The sequence below is a fragment of the Amborella trichopoda genome, chromosome 13 (genome assembly GCF_054954075.1).
Source record: "Amborella trichopoda isolate Santa Cruz 75 chromosome 13, AtrichopodaSantaCruz75HAP2 v2.0, whole genome shotgun sequence".
In the NCBI taxonomy this organism is placed as follows: domain Eukaryota; kingdom Viridiplantae; phylum Streptophyta; class Magnoliopsida; order Amborellales; family Amborellaceae; genus Amborella; species Amborella trichopoda.
In genome coordinates, this window is record NC_142348.1 from 11733686 (window position 1) to 11753435 (window position 19750).

A 19750-nucleotide genomic window follows, 5' to 3' on the forward strand; every position below is an offset into this window, starting at 1 on the left:
GATGCCGGATCTAAAATCACACGGTGATTGACTCTCTTGATCAAAATCGGACAGTTGGATGGTAGGGGGAGGATAGAACTTCTATGTTGTAGGGAAAGTATAGAAACCTTTCTTTTATATTATAATTGTATTCCACCTTTTTTTTCCTTTTTTGTAAATAGAACTGACCTCGGAGAAGTTAATCGGACTCACCCGAAAAACTCGCATTAGCTAAGGTCTGCGTACTTGGGTGAAGTTGTATTTGAGAACACTCAAAAAAAAAAAAAAAAAAAAAAAAAAAAAAAAAAAAAAAAAAAAAAAAAAAAGGAAAAAGACGGGGGTATAGAGGACAACATTCAAATTTTAGGAAAAGAGAGAGAGGAGGTACTTATCACTCTCTAGGAAAAACAACAGTGGGATTCTGAAAAAAAGCAGAATACGTGGTAATCCCATTGCTTTGCAGAGTGAGAATCTGATGGTATCACATGCGCACTTAACAATGGCTTGCTAATTTGGCAGAGCCTCTTAATTGCATGAAAGGCTTTTTCCCCAAAGGAGATGACCGCTTCTCTCTTTGTCTTCACCCTAATTAAGCCTGCCTTTTCACACGAATAAGATATGAGCCTGCACCCAAGAATATTAATTAGTCCCATTCTCACGCAAACGACCGTTAAATTGAAAGTTTTCGGAAATGTCGGCATCACCAGAATGGTGAACTTTTGTTTTACTCCTAATTTGTCTTTATCGTAATTCACAGGGTCCATAATTTCTTAGCAACATATCTAATGGCTAGTATATAAGAATGAGAGGGGGGCCACATATTGTGTGATCTCTCTTCCTGATCCATCCATGCATGTGCTGTGTAAACATGCATGCAAAGCAAGTGCATGTCATAGTGGGGATCCCATTGTGCACATGCATGTCACATTGTGATCCGTTTGTACTCATGCATTTCATGCATGTCAGATTAGGGATCCAAATGTGCCATAAAGATGAATGCATGCATGATAGTTATGGGAAAGGGAGCTCCATTCGGTCCAATCTTGGGAGCGAAGAGGCGGTTAAAGCTGCCACCCCATGCATCCGACTAGCCTTATAACATCATGATCGTCGTCATCGTGATCGTCGTCAAGGTCATCACCATGTAGTCGTGGTCATCAATGTCGCATCCTCAACATGATCTCCATTATGAACATGAAGAGATAGAGATAAGCTAGCCAGAGGCATGGTATGGGAGCTATTTCCTCCGCTTTCTCCATCCACGGATTGGACTGAAGGGAGCTCCCCTACAATTTTCTCTGAGTATTTAGCATTTACAGATTTGTAATTCATATTTTCAGTTGTTGCCAATCTGTTAATTTTTAGAATTTATAAATCTTATTGATGATACAGTACTTTTGAGTGTTCTCTCTGTGTTGCAGGTGGAACTACCTCACAACACTCAAAAACAAAGATACTTGTTATGGTGGGGAGTTCGTACTGAGGCCATTAGACCCTGATGATGAAGCTCAGTGCTGTATCCGCAATGAGGATGAAAGAGAGAGCGAGAGATGTGTCATTCTTCAACCACTCTATTTACTTGGTTTTCAGTTAATTTTAGTATGATGAAATCAGAGTGGAACATGTCGTGGCATCTACGCAAGTTAGAGATATTACTTGACCTGTTTTCGTTTATGTGTTAATTGATTATGACTTTTCACTAACCTTTTCACTTGAACTCTAGGTAATGAGAGAGCGATGGAACTTCTTTTATACTTATAAATATGATATATGGAAAAATATCTTTGAAGGGGATGAAGCCCCTTTAAATGTCATTCAGGGGTTAAATTATCCGGACATGTTTTTTTTTTGCACATCACTTAGATACTTCCTTGAGAAATTCTTTTAAAACTCCTAAATTACTTTTGCCCGTTATTTAGAATGAGGAACAATGAAGGGCATTTCAATAACTCGATCAATGAGACTTTATCCAAATGACAAAAATACTTTTAATTATTCTGCTTTATAATTGAGGAACATATGGTCAGAAGAACTAGGGGTATTTTTTTTATACGTTCGATTTGTATAGAGTCGAGGCTCTAAACAATCAAATTAGAACTCACCTTCAAATCGTATCGAGAAATGCGGTTTCAATACTGGAAATCTTTTATGAGCCTTAAAATATATTTTTTTCTTTAATTATAAAATTTAAAGCTTAAAAAGTAGCATAGATTGAGCAAATCTAGGAAAACTTGAATAACTTAAAAATTGACGATCCAAAAATATATTATAAGATTCACTATTTTCAAAACTTGAAATCCATTTTTTTCTCAAGTTCATGCATCTTGATGTCGAGATGATCAATTTGAGGATATTTGCACATCAAAACAACATTTTCTAATGAAAATTTTGAGGCAAGAATGATAATTTGGGTATTTTAAAAAACAATTGTGAAGAAGTACCGTGAGTGAAATGAAAAAAAAAAAATACTCTCAAATGCTAGTGAGGATACTTTGACCCCTTGAAAGATATTTTTCCTAAATATATTTATGGGACATAAATGATTTTCTTTAAAGGAGAGGTTATGATGGTCAAGCATTGAGAGTTTGGGATTTGTCATATGCAATGGGCCGGTGGGCCCGGTCATAAAAACATCAAGCATGGGCCACGAACTGTGTCCCAAGTGCCAGGCTAGGGCCAGTATCGACCTGGTTCAGCGCCGTCCGGCCTTCTTTTTTTCTTGTCTTTATTTTTATTGTTTTTTTCATTTTGTTTTTGGACCAGCCTAGCCCTAATAGGGCCAGGGCACCTGGGCTGGCCCTAAGAGGGCAAGGGTCGGTCTAGGGCCAAGGTTGGGGCTGCCCGGCCCGTTGCCACCTACAAAGAATTCCATGAGCGATGAGAATAATATTAATGATAAGCACCATATTACCTCAGTTGTTTACATAATTTTGTTCCATATGTATTATGTCTATCACACTTTTGCCACTTCATTCATGAGACAATAATCATGATGATGTTTTGCAAAGGTAAACATACATAAATGAAATGAGTTACGTCTGAAATTTGTGTTTATTTACCTGTAAAGGTAATGCTCGCTATTGGGTCCTCGAAAATGGAATATTACGAGATTCTTCTCATTATAATTCCCTTAGAGGTCTTTTGGATACCTGGAAATAGATTGTATGTGAATATCACTTACAAATGGATTGTTACTGTTTGGGTTGTATTTAGATGCACCTTGGGAAACACATTCATACTGTTTGGCTATGTCCGGAAGAAATATGGGAAATGCATTATCAATATTTTACGGGCACTTGTCTATAAACTATCATTTCTTTCTTTTTTTGTCACAAAATTCTACTAAAATGTGGAATTAAAATCATCATCACACCATTCCGAAAAGATTTTCTAACAATAACATCATCATCATTCCAAAAAGATTATCTAATAATAACTTGTACCATTCTAAAGTCATCGTGACACTATTTCCTACTTATTTTGCATACCTTTAACACTTACATAGAATCACATGTCTTCTAACATGACTAAACTTTGGTTTCAACATGATAAATCATTGGAATGATATGATTGAAATAACATGATTTTATTGTAATAAGCCTTATTTTTATTTATTGTTTATAGAAGTCTTTCAAATGTCTCTTTATATAATTTCAAAAAAACAATAAATTTATGATACCAAATTCAAAATAATTATGATACAAGTTAAAAAATGGGAAGAAGTGTGATTAGTAAACCAGAAGTTTTGGTAATTGCAGTAGAAAATTTTAAGGCATTGGAGGAGATTTCAATTGAGCTTTTACTAATCTCTTATGAGGATTATGTTGTGTAAATGTTTTTATTATGATTGTGTTATGTAATTTCTCATTGATTACCCATTATTATTTTTACTTTTTTTGTTTTTTTTGTTTTTATATGAGAGCTGATGGCTTGAAAGGCTACAACCCAAATTGAAAATAGAGGGGTGTAGACATGGATGTCTACAAGAGAGTGTAGAAGAAATGGATGTGCTCAGTTTGTGCAAACACTTATAAAAGTGAAGTTTAGAGAGGAAGTAGAAATGGATGTGGCAAACACTTATAGGTGGAGTTTAAAGAGAAAGTAGAAATGGATGTATATAAGAGAGAGGGAGAAAGGCGGGAGAATAGATGCACCCAGAAAGTAGAAATGGATATGCATGAGAGAGGGAGAATTGTGGGAGAATGGATGCGCACAGGAGAGAGGGAGAATGGCGAGAGATATGCAACTAGAAAGTAAAAATGGATATGCACAAGATAGGGAGAATTGTGGGAGAATGAATGGGCACAAAAGAGAGGGAGAATGGAAGGAGAATGGATGGGCTAACAAAGTAGAAATGGATATAGGATATGTACATAATTACGGGAGAATGGTTGGGCACAGGAGAGAAGGAGAGTGGCAGGAGAATGGATGGCAAAGAAAGCAGAAATGAGAATGGATGGGCATATGAGAGAAGGAGAATGGCCGGAGAATGGATGGCAAAGAAAGTAGAAATGAGAATGGATGGCCGTGTATAGAAAAGAGGGAGAATTGTAGGAGTATGAATGGCCACTGGAGAGAGAATGGCAGGAAGGATGTGCTGAGAAAGTAGAAATGGATGTGGATGTGCAGATAAATGGATGGGCACATGAGAGAGGGAGAATGGTGGAACATGATTTTTTTGGGTAAAAGGGGCATAGTTAGATTACCTGTTAAACGCCAATTTCACGATTAGATTAGCCATTAAACGCATAATGTATAATGAATTTCACATGTAATAGATTTACGTATTTTGGGATTACTGTTAAACGTGTAATATATTTCACTTTCACTGCCACATAGGAAAAAATCTTGCGTAATTTATTTCCATTTATAACGGAGAGTAGATTTATATATTTTGAGAAATCTTGTGTAATTTATTTCCATTTTTTTTAGTACCCAAACTTGGTAATCATATTTCCTTAAAATATGTTTTAAGGCAATAGATTTTTTGGTACCCAAACCACCCCTTAGTGATACTGGGGATCAAAATGAAAAAATATCTTTAATTGCGGCAATCGCCTTTTAACTATGATGAAAATGAAATATTTTAGGACCACCAAACTCAAGCAACGGAGCATTCCATACTTTTTCTCAGCTTTGAAAAATGCTCATACTTATATAACTTTGAAAGACTAGCAATTCCCTACCCGTTTCCTAATAGCTATGAGTTGGATAAATCAAGAAAGATGATGCAGAAAGTGAAGATGCTCAAAAAGATTTTGAGCCACCACATGGCATCATGTACAAAGGCATGTGGATTATGTATAATGCAAGACGAACTTCAGCTACCGGTCTAGATTTCCCTTCCCACATGCGTTCGAAAATCACTAACCATTTTCTAAAATGGACAAAGGCCAATATTCCCCAATGATCTTCCCAAAAATATTAAAATAAAAAACGAAGAAGAAGAAGGGACACTCGCTAAGAATGTGAGTTGAATTATATTTCATTTATAGGTGAGCCTTCGATACACCACATATTTATTCCCTGAAGGCTTGTGCGACGATGCTCATACTCTCCATATCCTAATTTTTATGAACGCTCTTAAGACTGACCAATTCTCCTAGGAGTGGACTCGCTTTCACATTCATACACCCTGCCAAAACATATCATCTTCTAGGTACATGGACTAGTGGAGGGCATAGCTTAACGGCACGTAGACCACAGAGAAACATGAGGCAGATGCCTTTAATTTCCATTAAACATATTGTGGTGCTATAAGCTTGTCATAAAAGCAAGGAAAAAATTAGATACGGCCATAGATTCAATACCTTTATTACAAAATGAGTCACATTTTTTTGCATAAATTACGCCAAGACAACTCCACCCACGGCCCTATATATTTTTTTAGAATTGCCCACTTTTTCGGTATTTTCTACTGCTGACAAGTGGAGAATCTCATAAGTGTTCGGCCACCTCTATTAGAGAGAGCCTATTCAGTACTATCAGCACTAAACAACCACATTGTTCGATGTTTTTAATACCAGACTGCTCAACTTCTCAAGCCATCCAGCATTAAAAAAAACCAGAATTAATATAAAAAATTCTTATTATTTAAATTCTTATTATTTAATTAGTATGATATAATTTATGTAATATAAATAATTTTTTTTATTTATTCATTATTTTATTTATTATTATTTGTATTTTAATGTACTTTATTTTCAATAGTTTTTCTTTTATACTTTATTTGATCTTTTTATTTTTTGTTTTTTTTCTAATCTATTATTAAATCTCTATTCTACCATTCTATCATTTTATACATATAGTTTTATATTCTAATTCTAAAATTATAAACATAAAAATGAAATAAAATAGAATTAAATTTTTAATTAAATATTTCTCTATTAAATATTTCAAAATAGAAAAAATATTCTATTATGCTTAATTCTATTTCAAGAAATTTTATTGAAAATTAAAATATATGCAAACGCCAATAAAAATATATAAATTAAGAAATGAATAAAAGTAATTACATTACATAAGTAATTAAATAATAAGAATTTAAATAATAATAATTATTAATACTATGCCATAGCATTTCTAACACTAGACAGCTTAGAAAGTTGAGTTGTCCAACAATAGCAATATAGAACAGTAGGACTGTTCAGTGCTTCAAAAATCCGATATGCCTAAAGTAAGGGAAATTTTTCATAATTTGAGCTATCCGATATTCGAAACACCAAACAATGTGGTTGTTCGGTGTTAGTAGCACCAAACAACACCTTACTAATAGAAATGGCCGAACACTTGTGGGATTCCCTACATGGCTGAGATTGGAAATGCCAAACAGGGGGCAATACTAAAAAAAAATAGGGCCGTTGGGTGGTCTTGGCGTACTCTATGGCAAAAATAAAAAAAATGATCAATTTCGTAATACAAGCATTGAAACCATTTCCATACATAGTTTTCCCTAAAAGTAACTCACTATTCTTCATAGGACTTCTGATCTCGTTGTGTACCAGGTTGGTTCCACTTGCTTACAATCAATATACTACAATCCCATTCCTCTGATTATATTCCAAATTTGGTCCCTTGCAAGGTCCTCAATTATCCGATCTGCCAAATTTGAGCAATTGCCTCAGTTGAGTGTGCCTGATGCGGACATTCCATGACTTTTCATTGTAAATCGTCACTCGAAGAACGTTAGCTTCACAACCAGGATAAATTGGATACATTGAGGCTGCAGGCACAGGCCCTTACAAAAGTGGTACGTCCAGCAGCTAGTTTATTAGCCATTCTCCAACTTGATGAGGAGCTTCAAACACAACTAAGCTTCACAACCAAGATAAATTGAGGCTGCAGGCATATAGGCCCTTACAAAAGTGTTATGTCTAGCAGCTAGTTTATTAGCCATTCTGCGACTTGATTAGGACCTTCAGACTCAACTAACTTTTGACTCCATGGTAAATCTAGATATACATATTTCTTTTGTGCAGCAGCTGCACCCACACCAAAGATGACTATCAAACCATTAATGGATTTGGAATCTTCAGAAATCGATATCCGAAGTATTTTACCCCTTCCAGTGCAGTTGGTCACCTCCATAATACAGGCCTAATTCAATAGTCCTCCTGAGACACCACAGGACCCCTATAAATTGCATTTCAAATGCTCTCATCTTGAATTACTAGTAAATTTACTCGGACACTGTACATGCAATATCAAGTTGAACACAATGCATTGCATAAACTTGTTATTATTGATTAAATATGAGGATCACATGGGTTTATAAGTAGGTTACACTCAAAATGGTTAACCTTTTCAAGAATTTTCTCTATATAATGAGATAGTGTTAATGCATAAACCTTCCATCCTCTCTCATCTTGATTCCAATAATCTCCTCATCATGCACCATACCTACTAGACCACATCATTCACATCGTAGCATATAACAACGATGCCATTTAGGACTTGGTGTACATACAACTATTAGCATCATCTGTAGAATCAATGAGTTATGACTACAGCATTAAATTTCTTGTGCCATTGTACCGGTGTATCTTCAAATCGTACTAGGTTAGGTTTTACCTGTTTACAGACTCTGTGTTCTTGTCCTTTACAACAAATTCTTCTAGTTGCTCCTTACATATTTTGCATCTAGAGTACAATTTAATGATTTTTTAACACCCATTTGGTGATTTTCTATGAGAATATAGAAGCTAAAAGCAGTGACTATGCAGACGGTAGCTATTCTAGCCACTCTTGCTAGGCATAGAAGTGAATACCTTCTTTCTGCCTAAGAAATTTAGCAACTTGTCAAGATTTAAAACCAAGAAGTAAAACTACTAGCTCCCAAATTCTATCTGCGAATATAAAATCCATCTCATTGTTGACTGCTTCCCCATAAAAAGGAGCATCAAGAGATGACATGAATCATAGAAGCTTCTAGACACTTCTGCTAGAAGATAAGTCTGAAATTCAGGTCCAAATTCAGTTGGCTTCTAGCTCTCTTGCTTATCCAAGGTTTTCAGTTTTATGACCGTCATGCTCATCACACCTTTGACTACATGCTTATCACAATATTCTTTATCTTTGCTGCCAATGAAAATACTTTTGTAAAATTCAGCATCGCTAATTCCACAATCATATTTGACTCTTGGACCAGAAATCTGTAGACTTTTTTATGTTCAGCATATCCTACCAAAACACATTTTAAAGTTTTAGCTATTAGTTTGGCCCTCTTCAGGCCAAGAAATCTTTCATCAGTGAGACAGCCCTAAACCTCGATGAATCCTAGATGAGGTTTTTTGCCTTTCCAAAGTTCATAATGTACTAATGTAGCATGCAGACATTAAGGGTTCTCCCCACAGATTAGCAGGTACATTAGAACTAATAAGAATGACAGTAACCATGTTGGGAAATGTATAGTCTTTCCTTTTGGCCAAACCATTCTACTATGGTATTCATATGGTGTCACTTAAGAGAATGATTCCATTTCTTCACAGATGTTAATGGAGTCAAGGAAATACTATTCACCACCTTTTTTTATTTCAAATTTAACTGGTTTTCGACTTCATGGTTATATATCTTGAAATTTCATGTACTGTATAGCAAATTTTGAAAAATAATTTAGTGGAAATACCAAATGATATATTGCCACCACAAAGTTGTACATCTATAACATCAAAGACATCACTGTGAATCGATTCCAGTAACTTGGAACTTCTTCCTATTTAATAAAGGCATGTTCTTGCTGTCTTGGATCATATACATACTACCTTAAGCATTTCCTTTGTTCTCACTCTTTAAGAATTAAAGCCAAGGTACTATCTTTTCGCACTGCACAAAATTCACGTCCTAATTCTGCCATGTCATAAATCAAAAGAGTGAATCAGAACATGACATCACACGCATATTCCCTACAAGCAGATACTTTGGTCTTTCATAAGATGGCGTATCGAACTACAGCATGCTTTAACACATTCTTGTTAAGAAGATTGGGGGAGTCTAGATTCTTCAGCTTCACCATCCACTTACCCACTACTTCGGTGCAAGATACATTGGCCATATAATGTTGAGGCTCATCTCCCACAATTTCGTAAGTATTAAACATGCTTATGTCATTGGAGACATGTTAATAGCTCTAGCAACCATCTACCAATCTCTCTTGATCCCTACTAAGTTTTTCTTGTAGACAACGAACCAATCCCATTAGCTTGTGCAAGTTAATTCTGCAAAAGTTCACAGAACTAGCAAAAAACTTCCTTCAGTTTTCTCCTCTTTAGTTACTTGTCTTTCTCAAATCTTTTTCGACTTCTTCTCACTTGTCCTGGCACCAACGGCTCTCACTTTGGCTTCTCTGTAGAGCTTTCAGTCATATGCACCCTAGCAACTAGTTGTAACCTTTTTCTCCTTCATATCATGGAGTCGAGTCTCTTCTTTGAAATAAGTCATATGTAGCAGACAACTCTTTTTTATTATCTCTTATCATTGGTTCTTCGATCATTTTTCTCAATATTTTTCTTTACCTTGCTATCGCTTATCCCAATGCCACTTGCTCTCAGTTTAGCTTCTTCATGGGGCTTCCGATCCTGTATACCTGCTATTGTCCTTCATATCACAAAGCACATCTCATTCGACACAAAGATGATTCATAAGTCTTCCGATGTCATTTCCTTAAGCTTAAGCTTTAGGATGTTACTGTAACCCTTCCAAGATGGAGGCAGTTTGATAACAATTGGTGCCCGTTGGAAGACCTCATCATTTCATGCCACAGTGATTATCTCATTGCCAGTTAACTGTAATTTATTCAATTGCGCAAGAACTAACTTGTCATTCGTAATCTTGAAGTCAAGGCAACAGTTTCCGATGATTATACCTACAACCTTATTCCGATTTATATTTATTTTCCAAAGCTTCCTAAAGGTCTTTGGTTGGCATGCCTAAGTACAACTCAAACGAAGGGTCACTATTAGTACTTGCCTATTGAAGTATTATTTTTCATTGTTTGAGTACAACTCAAACGAAGGGTCACTATTAGTACTTTCCTATTGAACTTGTTATTTTTCATTGCTTCTTTTGAATATATTGTGCTCCCGAACTAAATAGTCAACCACTAAACCAAGTTTCTAAATTTGGGAGGAACCTTCTTTTATCCCACAAAGCATTAGACAGAAATGTTCCGGAACCTCAAAAAACCAATTTTGAGATGACTTCAACCACTTTTTTGGATTTTCTCTAAAAATCCAAAAAATAGTCTTCCATTGTCACTGACAAATCAATGTTGGACCATCTATTTGGTCTAAGAAGGGTGATAACCTTAAACTTTCCCTTAACCCGTCCCATGCTCGGGTAAAAGGGCTGGGTTGAGTTAGGTAGGCAGCCAATGTAAAATTTTGCCAAAACTGCCGACCCCAAATAATTGGGAAAATGCTAAGATGATGATGATGAGTGGATAGGGATTTGGAGTTTTTCTCAGCTCCACATAAAATCTCATTGGAGAAGCTACTTTGAAAATCATATCCCCTGGAAGCTCCCAAAACATCTATCTATAGACACCCCAAAATCAGATCTGAACTGGCTGGCCAGGATAGTGGCTCTAAAAAATCCAAAATAATATCTAATTTGGATGATCACGATTTGGACACACCCACCTCAAAAAGTGGTGGGGAAGGAAGTACACAAAAAGTTTCCCTCCCTCCTCACTTGCTGCTTCTAACTTGTTACAAACACCACCCTCTTGTTCATCTGTTTGTTGAAATAGCTACAAACATACCATAAAAACACTGAAACAACAAATACACATCTTCCTTTCCCCATTTCAATACTTCCACTACAGCAATTTCTCTTTTGTTCATGAGTTGTATAATTTTCTTTTTAGAATATTGATTTGTGGTCGATAATAGAAACTATAACCTACTGTGTATGTATACTATCATTTAAGAAAGAAATTTGGATTCACATCCTAGGTCTTTTAGGTAGTTGGGGGCATTCTGTCTATCTTAAAGAAAGAAATAAATGGAGAAAAGACAACCATATCTAATCAAGTTCAAGGAAGAGATTTCATAAGACAAAAAAAAAAAAAAAGCTTGACTTTATGCTTAAAGATATATGACTAAGTCATGGAGTCTGCTGAAGTTCATATTCACCACCACAAGAATGCAACTTTATTATGCTGATTCAATTTCACAGAAACCGAAAACACGAACCAATTTTGCAATCCAAAAGAAAACGAAAACAGTCCAGACTATAATATTAAAAATGGAAGTAATGTAGATTTTCAGTCAACACACTCCAATGAAACTTCTTAAACCCCATTTTGCAACTTCCAACTGAGGTCCCTGCAGAAACAGAGCCCAAAAGAATTTAGAAAGCCTAATTATTGTGGGATCATATTTTCTGCTTTAAAAGCTCTCTCACTCTCTCTTATGTAGAAACAGAACACTTATTACAGAAAAAACCCGCAACAAAACTCAATAGGCAAATAAAGTGAAGGAAAAGATAGATGCAATTCCATGCCAGTCAAAAAGGGTACAAAACAATGTCAAATTAAGTTGATGCAAAGGACATAAAAATCACTACGAATCATTCTAAATGAAACAGGGGAGTACATCAACATATCAACGAAGAAGAAAAATGATTAGAAGAGCCATTTGCATGGTTCAGTAACTGGAATTGTAATATATTCTTCCTTTCTATAGTATTAGAGCTACGACACTCCGAGAGGAGCCTCCTTGAGGTCTACCTTTATGCATACCCATAGTGGTTTTTTGAACTAGTGACCGATTCGATCCCTACACTACCCTTAGTCAACATACCATAATTGTATTTAGGGACCAACCCTTCTGCCTCAAAGCCACCTTGGCACCGATCCTGCCAGACCAACTAATCTGCGTATGGGAACCAGAACCTATTCTCTCCGAAGTAGAGATAAGCTTCACCCCGTACAAAAGTCGGATTCTCTCTACTCATTTGATTTCATGCCCTTTGTAGATTGCTTTTACTACACACGAAGTTACGTTCTTGTATTATCATTCTCAAAGAAAAGTCTTTTCTTTCAGTTAGCAAATGAACCCAGCCACCAGGTAGAGGTACTAAAATTGAATCAGCGATCGATTTCTAGGTTTCGTCATAAACCTAATTGGTTACTTCCAATGATGTAAATAAATGGTTCAAACCGCACTCAAAGGTAGGGCATTTCCCCTCATCCAGCTGTGGAACCGGATGGTATGGATCAATTGCTTGCCTTGTCTCGATGGGCGTATTCCATTCTACATCCAGTCCCCGATCCTGAAGTAGCTCATATGCGCCATCACCCCACCCAGATCTCCATCTATTCGCGAACTGCCATATCCAGCATCCGTTTGGGCATGTTCAATGGATGAAATTAGTAGCTATGGGAATGGGAGTTGAAATAAAGCGGGAGGCACTTCCTATCCCAAGCTCATAGCTCGTCAAGGAGAATGAGAAACAAACGATTACATTGTAAAGAAGAAAGAAGGTATTCGAATAAGGAAGAAAGGTTTGTACATAGTTTTTCCTTGCAGACGCCTGCCCGACTTACTCTCAATCGGTAGCCTTTCCAATCACCAACCGACCAGTTTACGGTCGGTCAGGGTCCGAGAGGGAGGATAGGCATCTCCTCCTTATGATATTCTGCACGCGGGAACGAACCTGCCCGTGTCTGACACAAAGCTCACTATCGCCGATATAAATGACGAGATGGGTAGGTCTCTTGCATAACGATAAGGTCCTAGCTGTTAAGGGCTTAACGGGGAACTGTGGCAGTGATGGGCAACCGAGCCAAAGCTGCAAAAAAGGCTAACTGGTTACTAAGCGCTTTTCTCTATAAAGAAGCTTAGGGTGAAAGAGAGCCCAAATCCGAACGAGCACGCACGAAGCGGGGTAGCTTAGCTAGCAATAGCCAGCCGAAAGCGATAGCTCAGAGGCCACCGAACTGAAAAGCTCAGCTCTGCTGCTTCATATAGCCTTCTGAATAGCGGTCTCTAGGGGAGAAGCCTGACTCTCGTTTAGTTCGAACGTAGCGCGCTGAAGTCAAGGGGGGGCGACTTCTAGAGAGAATTACGAGGAGTAGTATACAACCTGTCCCCTTCATTCTCTAGTCAAGAGAAAGAGCAGCAAATTTTAAAAAAGCAGTCTTTTCGAAGGCTGTCTCTTCCCTTCGTACCGAATGCTCCATTTCCCATAAATAGTTCTCTAAGGCCTTTGCATCCCTTGTGCCAATGAATTGGTTATGGCACATAGATCTTTGGCATCTCGACTGGTCCATGACCTACTCCCTTCTTGAGTATGGTGACTTCATCCATCAATCAGCCCACCCATCTGAGCTCGTCCATAAAGCCCTCGAAGTCCTTTCTAAGGCCCTCGAAGTCCTTTCTAAGGCCTTCCACCTCCGCCTTGCAGTCAAAGCCTTTCCTTTTCCATTTTCTTCCTTCCAAGGAAAGGAAAGTGAGCAACAACAAAATAGATAGGTGAGATGAACTCAAGGTAGGAGCACACAAAGGAACGGCAAGCAGCTGTCTGTCGATTTATGAAACACACCAGTAAAGAGAACGCGATCAACCAATACCTATAATAGTTCAATTAAGAAAACCAGAATTTCCCTATTTCTATAAAATTAAACAACATTAAGCAGCCATATTTCATCAGAATACTGAACTTTAGAAAAAATAAAAATATAAACACTAAACAAGCACTGAGAATTGACTAGACAAATAAACAATAGGATAAAGTTGCATAAGGACTTTGCGGAGCTACTTGGCCATCACCAAAGGAGGCTATGACTTGGAGTATATATATATATATATGGAAGGAGACTACGCAACGCCTATGGGTGAAAATGAACAGTGTTTTCGCCCATAGGATCGGCGCCGTCTGATTTTTTCAATCGGTGAGGATTAAAGACCACCACAGACCTAGCATGTCTGTGCAGTCAAACCGTCACGGACATAACAAGCCCGTGCCAGTCAAAAAACACGTAGAACTGCCATGGACCACGTGGCGTCCATTGCGGCTCCGTTCAATAAACAGCCATGGACATAACATGTCCATGGCGGGGCGAAACACTATAGCATTTTGCCTATAGGTGTTTTTAACATTTTTCCTATATATATATATATATATATATATATATATATATATATATATATATATATATATATAAGAAGCATCTACGCAATGCCTATGGGTGAGATGCAACAATGATCTCACCCATAGGCCCATCGTCGTCCGATAAATCAGACGGCATGCGTTTTTCCACCACCACGGACCTAGCATGTCCATGGCAGTACCGTCACGGACATACTAGGTCCGTGGCAATCAAAAAATCATGCGGAACAGCAACGGACGACGATAAACCCCCACGGACATAACAAGTGCGTGGCGGTGGTGAAACACTATAGCACTTCGCCAAAAGACGTTTTTTTCGGTTTTTCTATATATATATATTTATATATATATATATATATACCAAAAGACGTTTTTTTCGGTTTTTCTATATATATATATATATATATATATATATATATATATTTATATATATATATATATACATATGAAAAATGTTAATATTAGCCCACTAGCTCATATGAACATATGAGCCCAACGGCCTTGATTGAATCTAGGTCGATCTGACGGTCAAGACCTCACTTTGTGTTTGAATTTTAATTTGTTTTCTATAAATCCAAATAACTTGAAATTTTAGGCGTCCATTCTTCTCATCAAGGCGCACCTAATAACTTGAAAAGTTTCAGGGGTATTTTGATCAATTTATTTCTTGCAATTTATTTTTTTCATATTGTTATTAGATTCTCCTATTTTTGAAGAATACAAACCTAAATTTTCAATTTATTTGGATTTGTAAAAAAAAAATTAAAATTTAAATATGAAATGAAGTTGTGACCGTCAAATCAGCCCAGATTCAATATGGACCGTTGGGCTCATATGAACACATATTTTCGTATGAGCTAGTGGGCTAATCTCAGCATTTTCCATATATATATATATATATATATATATATATATATATATATGGGAGTGGATTCTGTATGCCTACTCGCTAACCGTTACAGTAAACGCCAATGGCCCAGATTGAATCTGGGTCGATATGACGGTCATGATTTCATTTCGTGTTTGAATTTTAATTTTTTTTCTACAAATCCAAATCACTTGAAAGTTTAAGCGTGTGTTCTTCTCATCAGGGCACACCTAATAAAAATATAAAAAAAATAATTTACAAAAATAAAATTGACCAAAATACCCCTTAAACTTTTTGACGGTATTTTGGTCAATGTATTTCATATAAAATATTTTTTTGATATTTTTTGTAGATTCGCCTATTTTTGAAGGACACACCTAAAATTTCAAGTGATTTGGATTTGTAAACAAAAAATTAAAATTCAAACAGTACTGGACATCCGTGATTGTTAGATCGGCCCAAATTCAATCTGGGTTGTGCGCCTTTACTGTAGCAGTACGCCCACGAGCATACATAATCTTTTTCCTAGATATATATATATATATATATATATATATATATATATATATATATATATATATATATATATATATATATATATAGGGGTTGTTTATAAAAAGACCATTTATCTTTTGTATATGGAGGTCACAATCATTCTTGTCCTTTAAATTTCATAATAGGTGGTTGTAAGACTATCATTAAATAGACATGAAGTTCCAAAAAAAAATTTCTCAGATTTCGTGGCTCATCCCAAGCCATCCAATTTGACATGTAATGTGTGGGAATGATTGTGACCTCCATGTATAAAAGATAAAGGGTCTCTTTGTAGATAATCCCATATATATATATATATATATATTTCAAACACGGAACAGTTGGTTCGTTTTACTTCTCGAGCTTGGAATCAGACAAAGCAAAATTACTCTACGGTTAAAAAATACTTTTGGCCATTGTCCACTGTGTCACAAAGTTCCAAAGTGACTTGCTCAACCAAAAATTCCTTATACGAACTGATTGTAAAGCCACTAAAGATATCCTCCATAAAGATGTCAAAAACCTTGTCTCCAAACAGATTTCTGCACACTGGCAAGGTATCCTATCTTCTTTCGAATGAGATTGAACATATTAAAGGTAATACCAATTATCTTCCTGATTTTTTAACTCGTGAGTTTTTGCAGGGGGCCCAGGCGGATAGTACTACCAAACAAGTAAAAAGGAAAAATGGAAATAGTTCCTGTGCCAAGCAAGGCTCTGGCAACTTCGCCAATAACCCCAAACAAACTGATTAGAAAACAGGCGCAGGAAATAACATTCTCGCCTGAACCAATACCAATAGCTACGAACTCAACCGGAGAAAAAAGCAGGTTTTTAGAAACCTCTTTTATATCCACTATTATAATAGAGGATATTCATAAAGATAAAGACCCATATGAAATAGCGACTATTTATTTAAATAATCACCTACATCCATCTAATAATGATAAAACCCGAGAATGGTATGAAGCCATCCTCCTTGAAATAGGGTCGATTACCATGGTCCATTTCCATAGAAAGAATACTAATATAATAGCATACTCAAAATTCCAAATACGCAAAATAATATCATATAAGGAATGGGGTATGGACCTATCAAAACCCAGAAAATTGCAATCAAATATTTTCAATATTCTGAATATATTGAAGCCTGGCATAAAGTCTTTGCCTTTCAAAAGAATAATAATTCTCATACATGGTTCATCCAAATAAAAATACCAATAATAGGAGAATTTCCGAATTGGTTCAAAAACTGGTTCCAACTATGAGGATCAGGAACCACCAAATATTCAAACTTCGCAAAGGAAGTTTATCGAATATAATAATAATGATACCAGAATAGATCTACATATGTATTTTATGGCTTTATACCAAATACCATGGATTATGAAATGGTCCTACCATATATCAGAATTGGGCAGGCAAGTGTATATAAAGTGGTGGGATGTCTATGAAAATAAATCCCTTGATCCAGAAAATATAAAAATGAAGAAGGTGCCATTCTCACCCCCGAAAGCAGGAATTAATATGACCGATTATATAAATAAGATGCGCCAGCAGAACCCTATGGCCAGAAAAGAAGAACTTCAAAAGAAATTGTTACAAATCCTCGATGAAGAAGAGGAGGCTATGTCTACATCTACACAAAACGAAGAAGATTATGCACTAGAAAATGAAGACATCGAGTTCGGGCTATCTCAAAGATGATAAAGATTCGGGCCATACTAAGGACGAAGCGACTGCAAACCAAAAGCACACGAGTCCTGACAAACAAATAGTAAAAAGTTACCGACACCTTTTTGTCTCATCACCTTTTACTTTTCACTGTTCATACCTTTTGTCATAGCACCGACACCTTTTTGTCTCGTCACCCTTTACTTTTCCCTGCTCACACTCTCTATCTCATCACCGACACCTTTGGGGTCTTGTCAGCCCGTGGACTTGAAATAAATCTTTGGCGTCCGCCAACTATAAAAGGGGGGTAGGAGCTCATTCAAACAACCGCAAGTTTTTCCCCCTCAGTCTTCCATCTCTACAACCTTCTTCCATCTCTGCAACCTTCCTCCAACTCTGCAACCTTCTTGCATCGCTGCAACCTAATCCCGGTATTTCTGTAAGCTATCTATATATCTATACTATATATCTGGTGGTGTATACATCCACCCATAGTGATTGTGAGAGTAATTTATGTGTGATTGTAACTACGACTCTCCGCCCAGCTATTGTCCAGAAGAGTGGAAGTTATTCTCTAGTTTCTGCAAGTGTCTCATGTAAGTTGTTTATTATGCAGTTTAAGATAGTAATTTATATAAAAGTTAGGCATGTTTTGTATGTAAACTGGTTTGTTGTGGATATATCATTTCTTTTGTGCATCTTCTTTCTTATAGTGTTTATCTTTTGTTTTCTTAAATATATATATATATATATATATATATATATATATATATATATATATATGGGTGTGGTTTCTATAAGGTTGCAACCTTAAACAATCCAATTAAGTCGCACCTTAAAATTTTATCATAACATGTAATTTTGTTGTAAAAAATTCTTAGTATTATCTTAAAATCTATTTTCATACCTAATTAGAAAATTTTAAATTTCAAAAAAGGTTAAAATCAAGGAGGTCTATAAATATATGAAAATCTTGAAAATGGACGGTCTAGATAATGGGTTGCAAGATACACTATTTCCAAGATTCAAAAACTTTTCTTTTCATATTCATAAATCTCGATGTCGAGATGATTGATTAGAGGGCTTTTTCAACATTAAAACAACATTTCCGATAGATTTTTGAGGTGCATCTATGATTCTACATTTTACGATTGCAACCTTATATAGGCTTTTCCCTATATATATATATATATATATATATATATATATATATATATATATATATATATATATATATGGGTCATGTTAGGGTGCTCACACTATAGAGCTACTCAACACTTATATACCCATGTTTTGTACTGCAATATGTTTTTAATAAGGGTATTTTTGGTCATTAGGAGGGGTGTGATATCATCCACATGGGATGTGACATCACCCACATGTAGCATTAAATGCCACTAATGGTGTGATGTCACACCCGTCCTAACGACCAAAAATACCCTAAATTTGTTAAATACAATTATAAAAATCTCTACTGTGTGAGCACCCTAACATTTATATATATATATATATATATATATATATATATATATATATATACACACACACACACACACATACCAAATTTTCTTCTATTCATCTGGTGATTCTAAGTGGATCCCTAAATTTCAGATCACAAAATTCCTCGTATTAGGTATTTCTTCCAAGTAAATGTTTATTGTGCTCCTATAAGAGACAGTACACGATTTCACAATAATGTAATGAAATCACAAAAACTATATTACAGGCTTTTGTTTAACCCTAAATTTTAAATATATACTTTCTTTCATAACCACACCCTAAAATTGGTTTTCTTAATACAATGAACTTAGGCCATCCATTTGATGCGACGATTAGATTTGAGCCTTCAGGGGAACTTCTTGACCCCAAATTATGTAGATGGCCTCATCATCACCAAACAAAAAAATTAAAAAAAGAAATTTACTCTTTTTAGCTCTTAAGGAGCTGGATATAAATGTCCACATGATGAACGGAATTACATTAATTGCTAGAGCAGAGCTCATTGGACCTTTTCAAGGGCACGAATTCAATCCTTTCCTTTTTGAGATCGATCTTTGGGTTGAAGAGTGTGCAAAATATGAAGTC

At 36.0% G+C, this 19750-nt stretch overlaps 1 protein-coding gene and 1 long non-coding RNA gene across 5 annotated transcripts in view; one reads left to right on the top strand and one right to left on the bottom strand.

Annotated features, from left to right (window-relative positions):
- Positions 1–799: 799 nt before the first annotated feature.
- On the top strand, positions 800–3023 carry LOC148779035 (uncharacterized). Of its 2 annotated transcripts, none has more exons than XR_016047727.1 (2): positions 800–1207; positions 1401–3023. It is a non-coding gene; the product is annotated as an uncharacterized LOC148779035 (long non-coding RNA). The 2 variants fall into 2 exon arrangements; XR_016047728.1 differs by having other exon boundaries at positions 811–1281.
- An 8581-nt stretch (positions 3024–11604) lies between these two features.
- The window catches only part of LOC18432115 (NADH dehydrogenase ubiquinone 1 beta subcomplex subunit 10-B-like protein (Complex I subunit NDUFS6)), a 32114-nt gene continuing 23968 nt past the window's right edge, over positions 11605–19750 (bottom strand). For all 3 annotated transcript variants that reach the window (XR_966599.3, XM_088856008.1, XM_011624275.3), the window contains one exon: positions 11605–11801. Coding sequence is in view for 1 of the 3 variants with exons in the window: in XM_088856008.1 (XP_088712134.1) it covers positions 11716–11801 (86 nt within the window). In the remaining 2 variants the exon portion in view is untranslated. The remainder of the gene's footprint in view (positions 11802–19750) is intronic.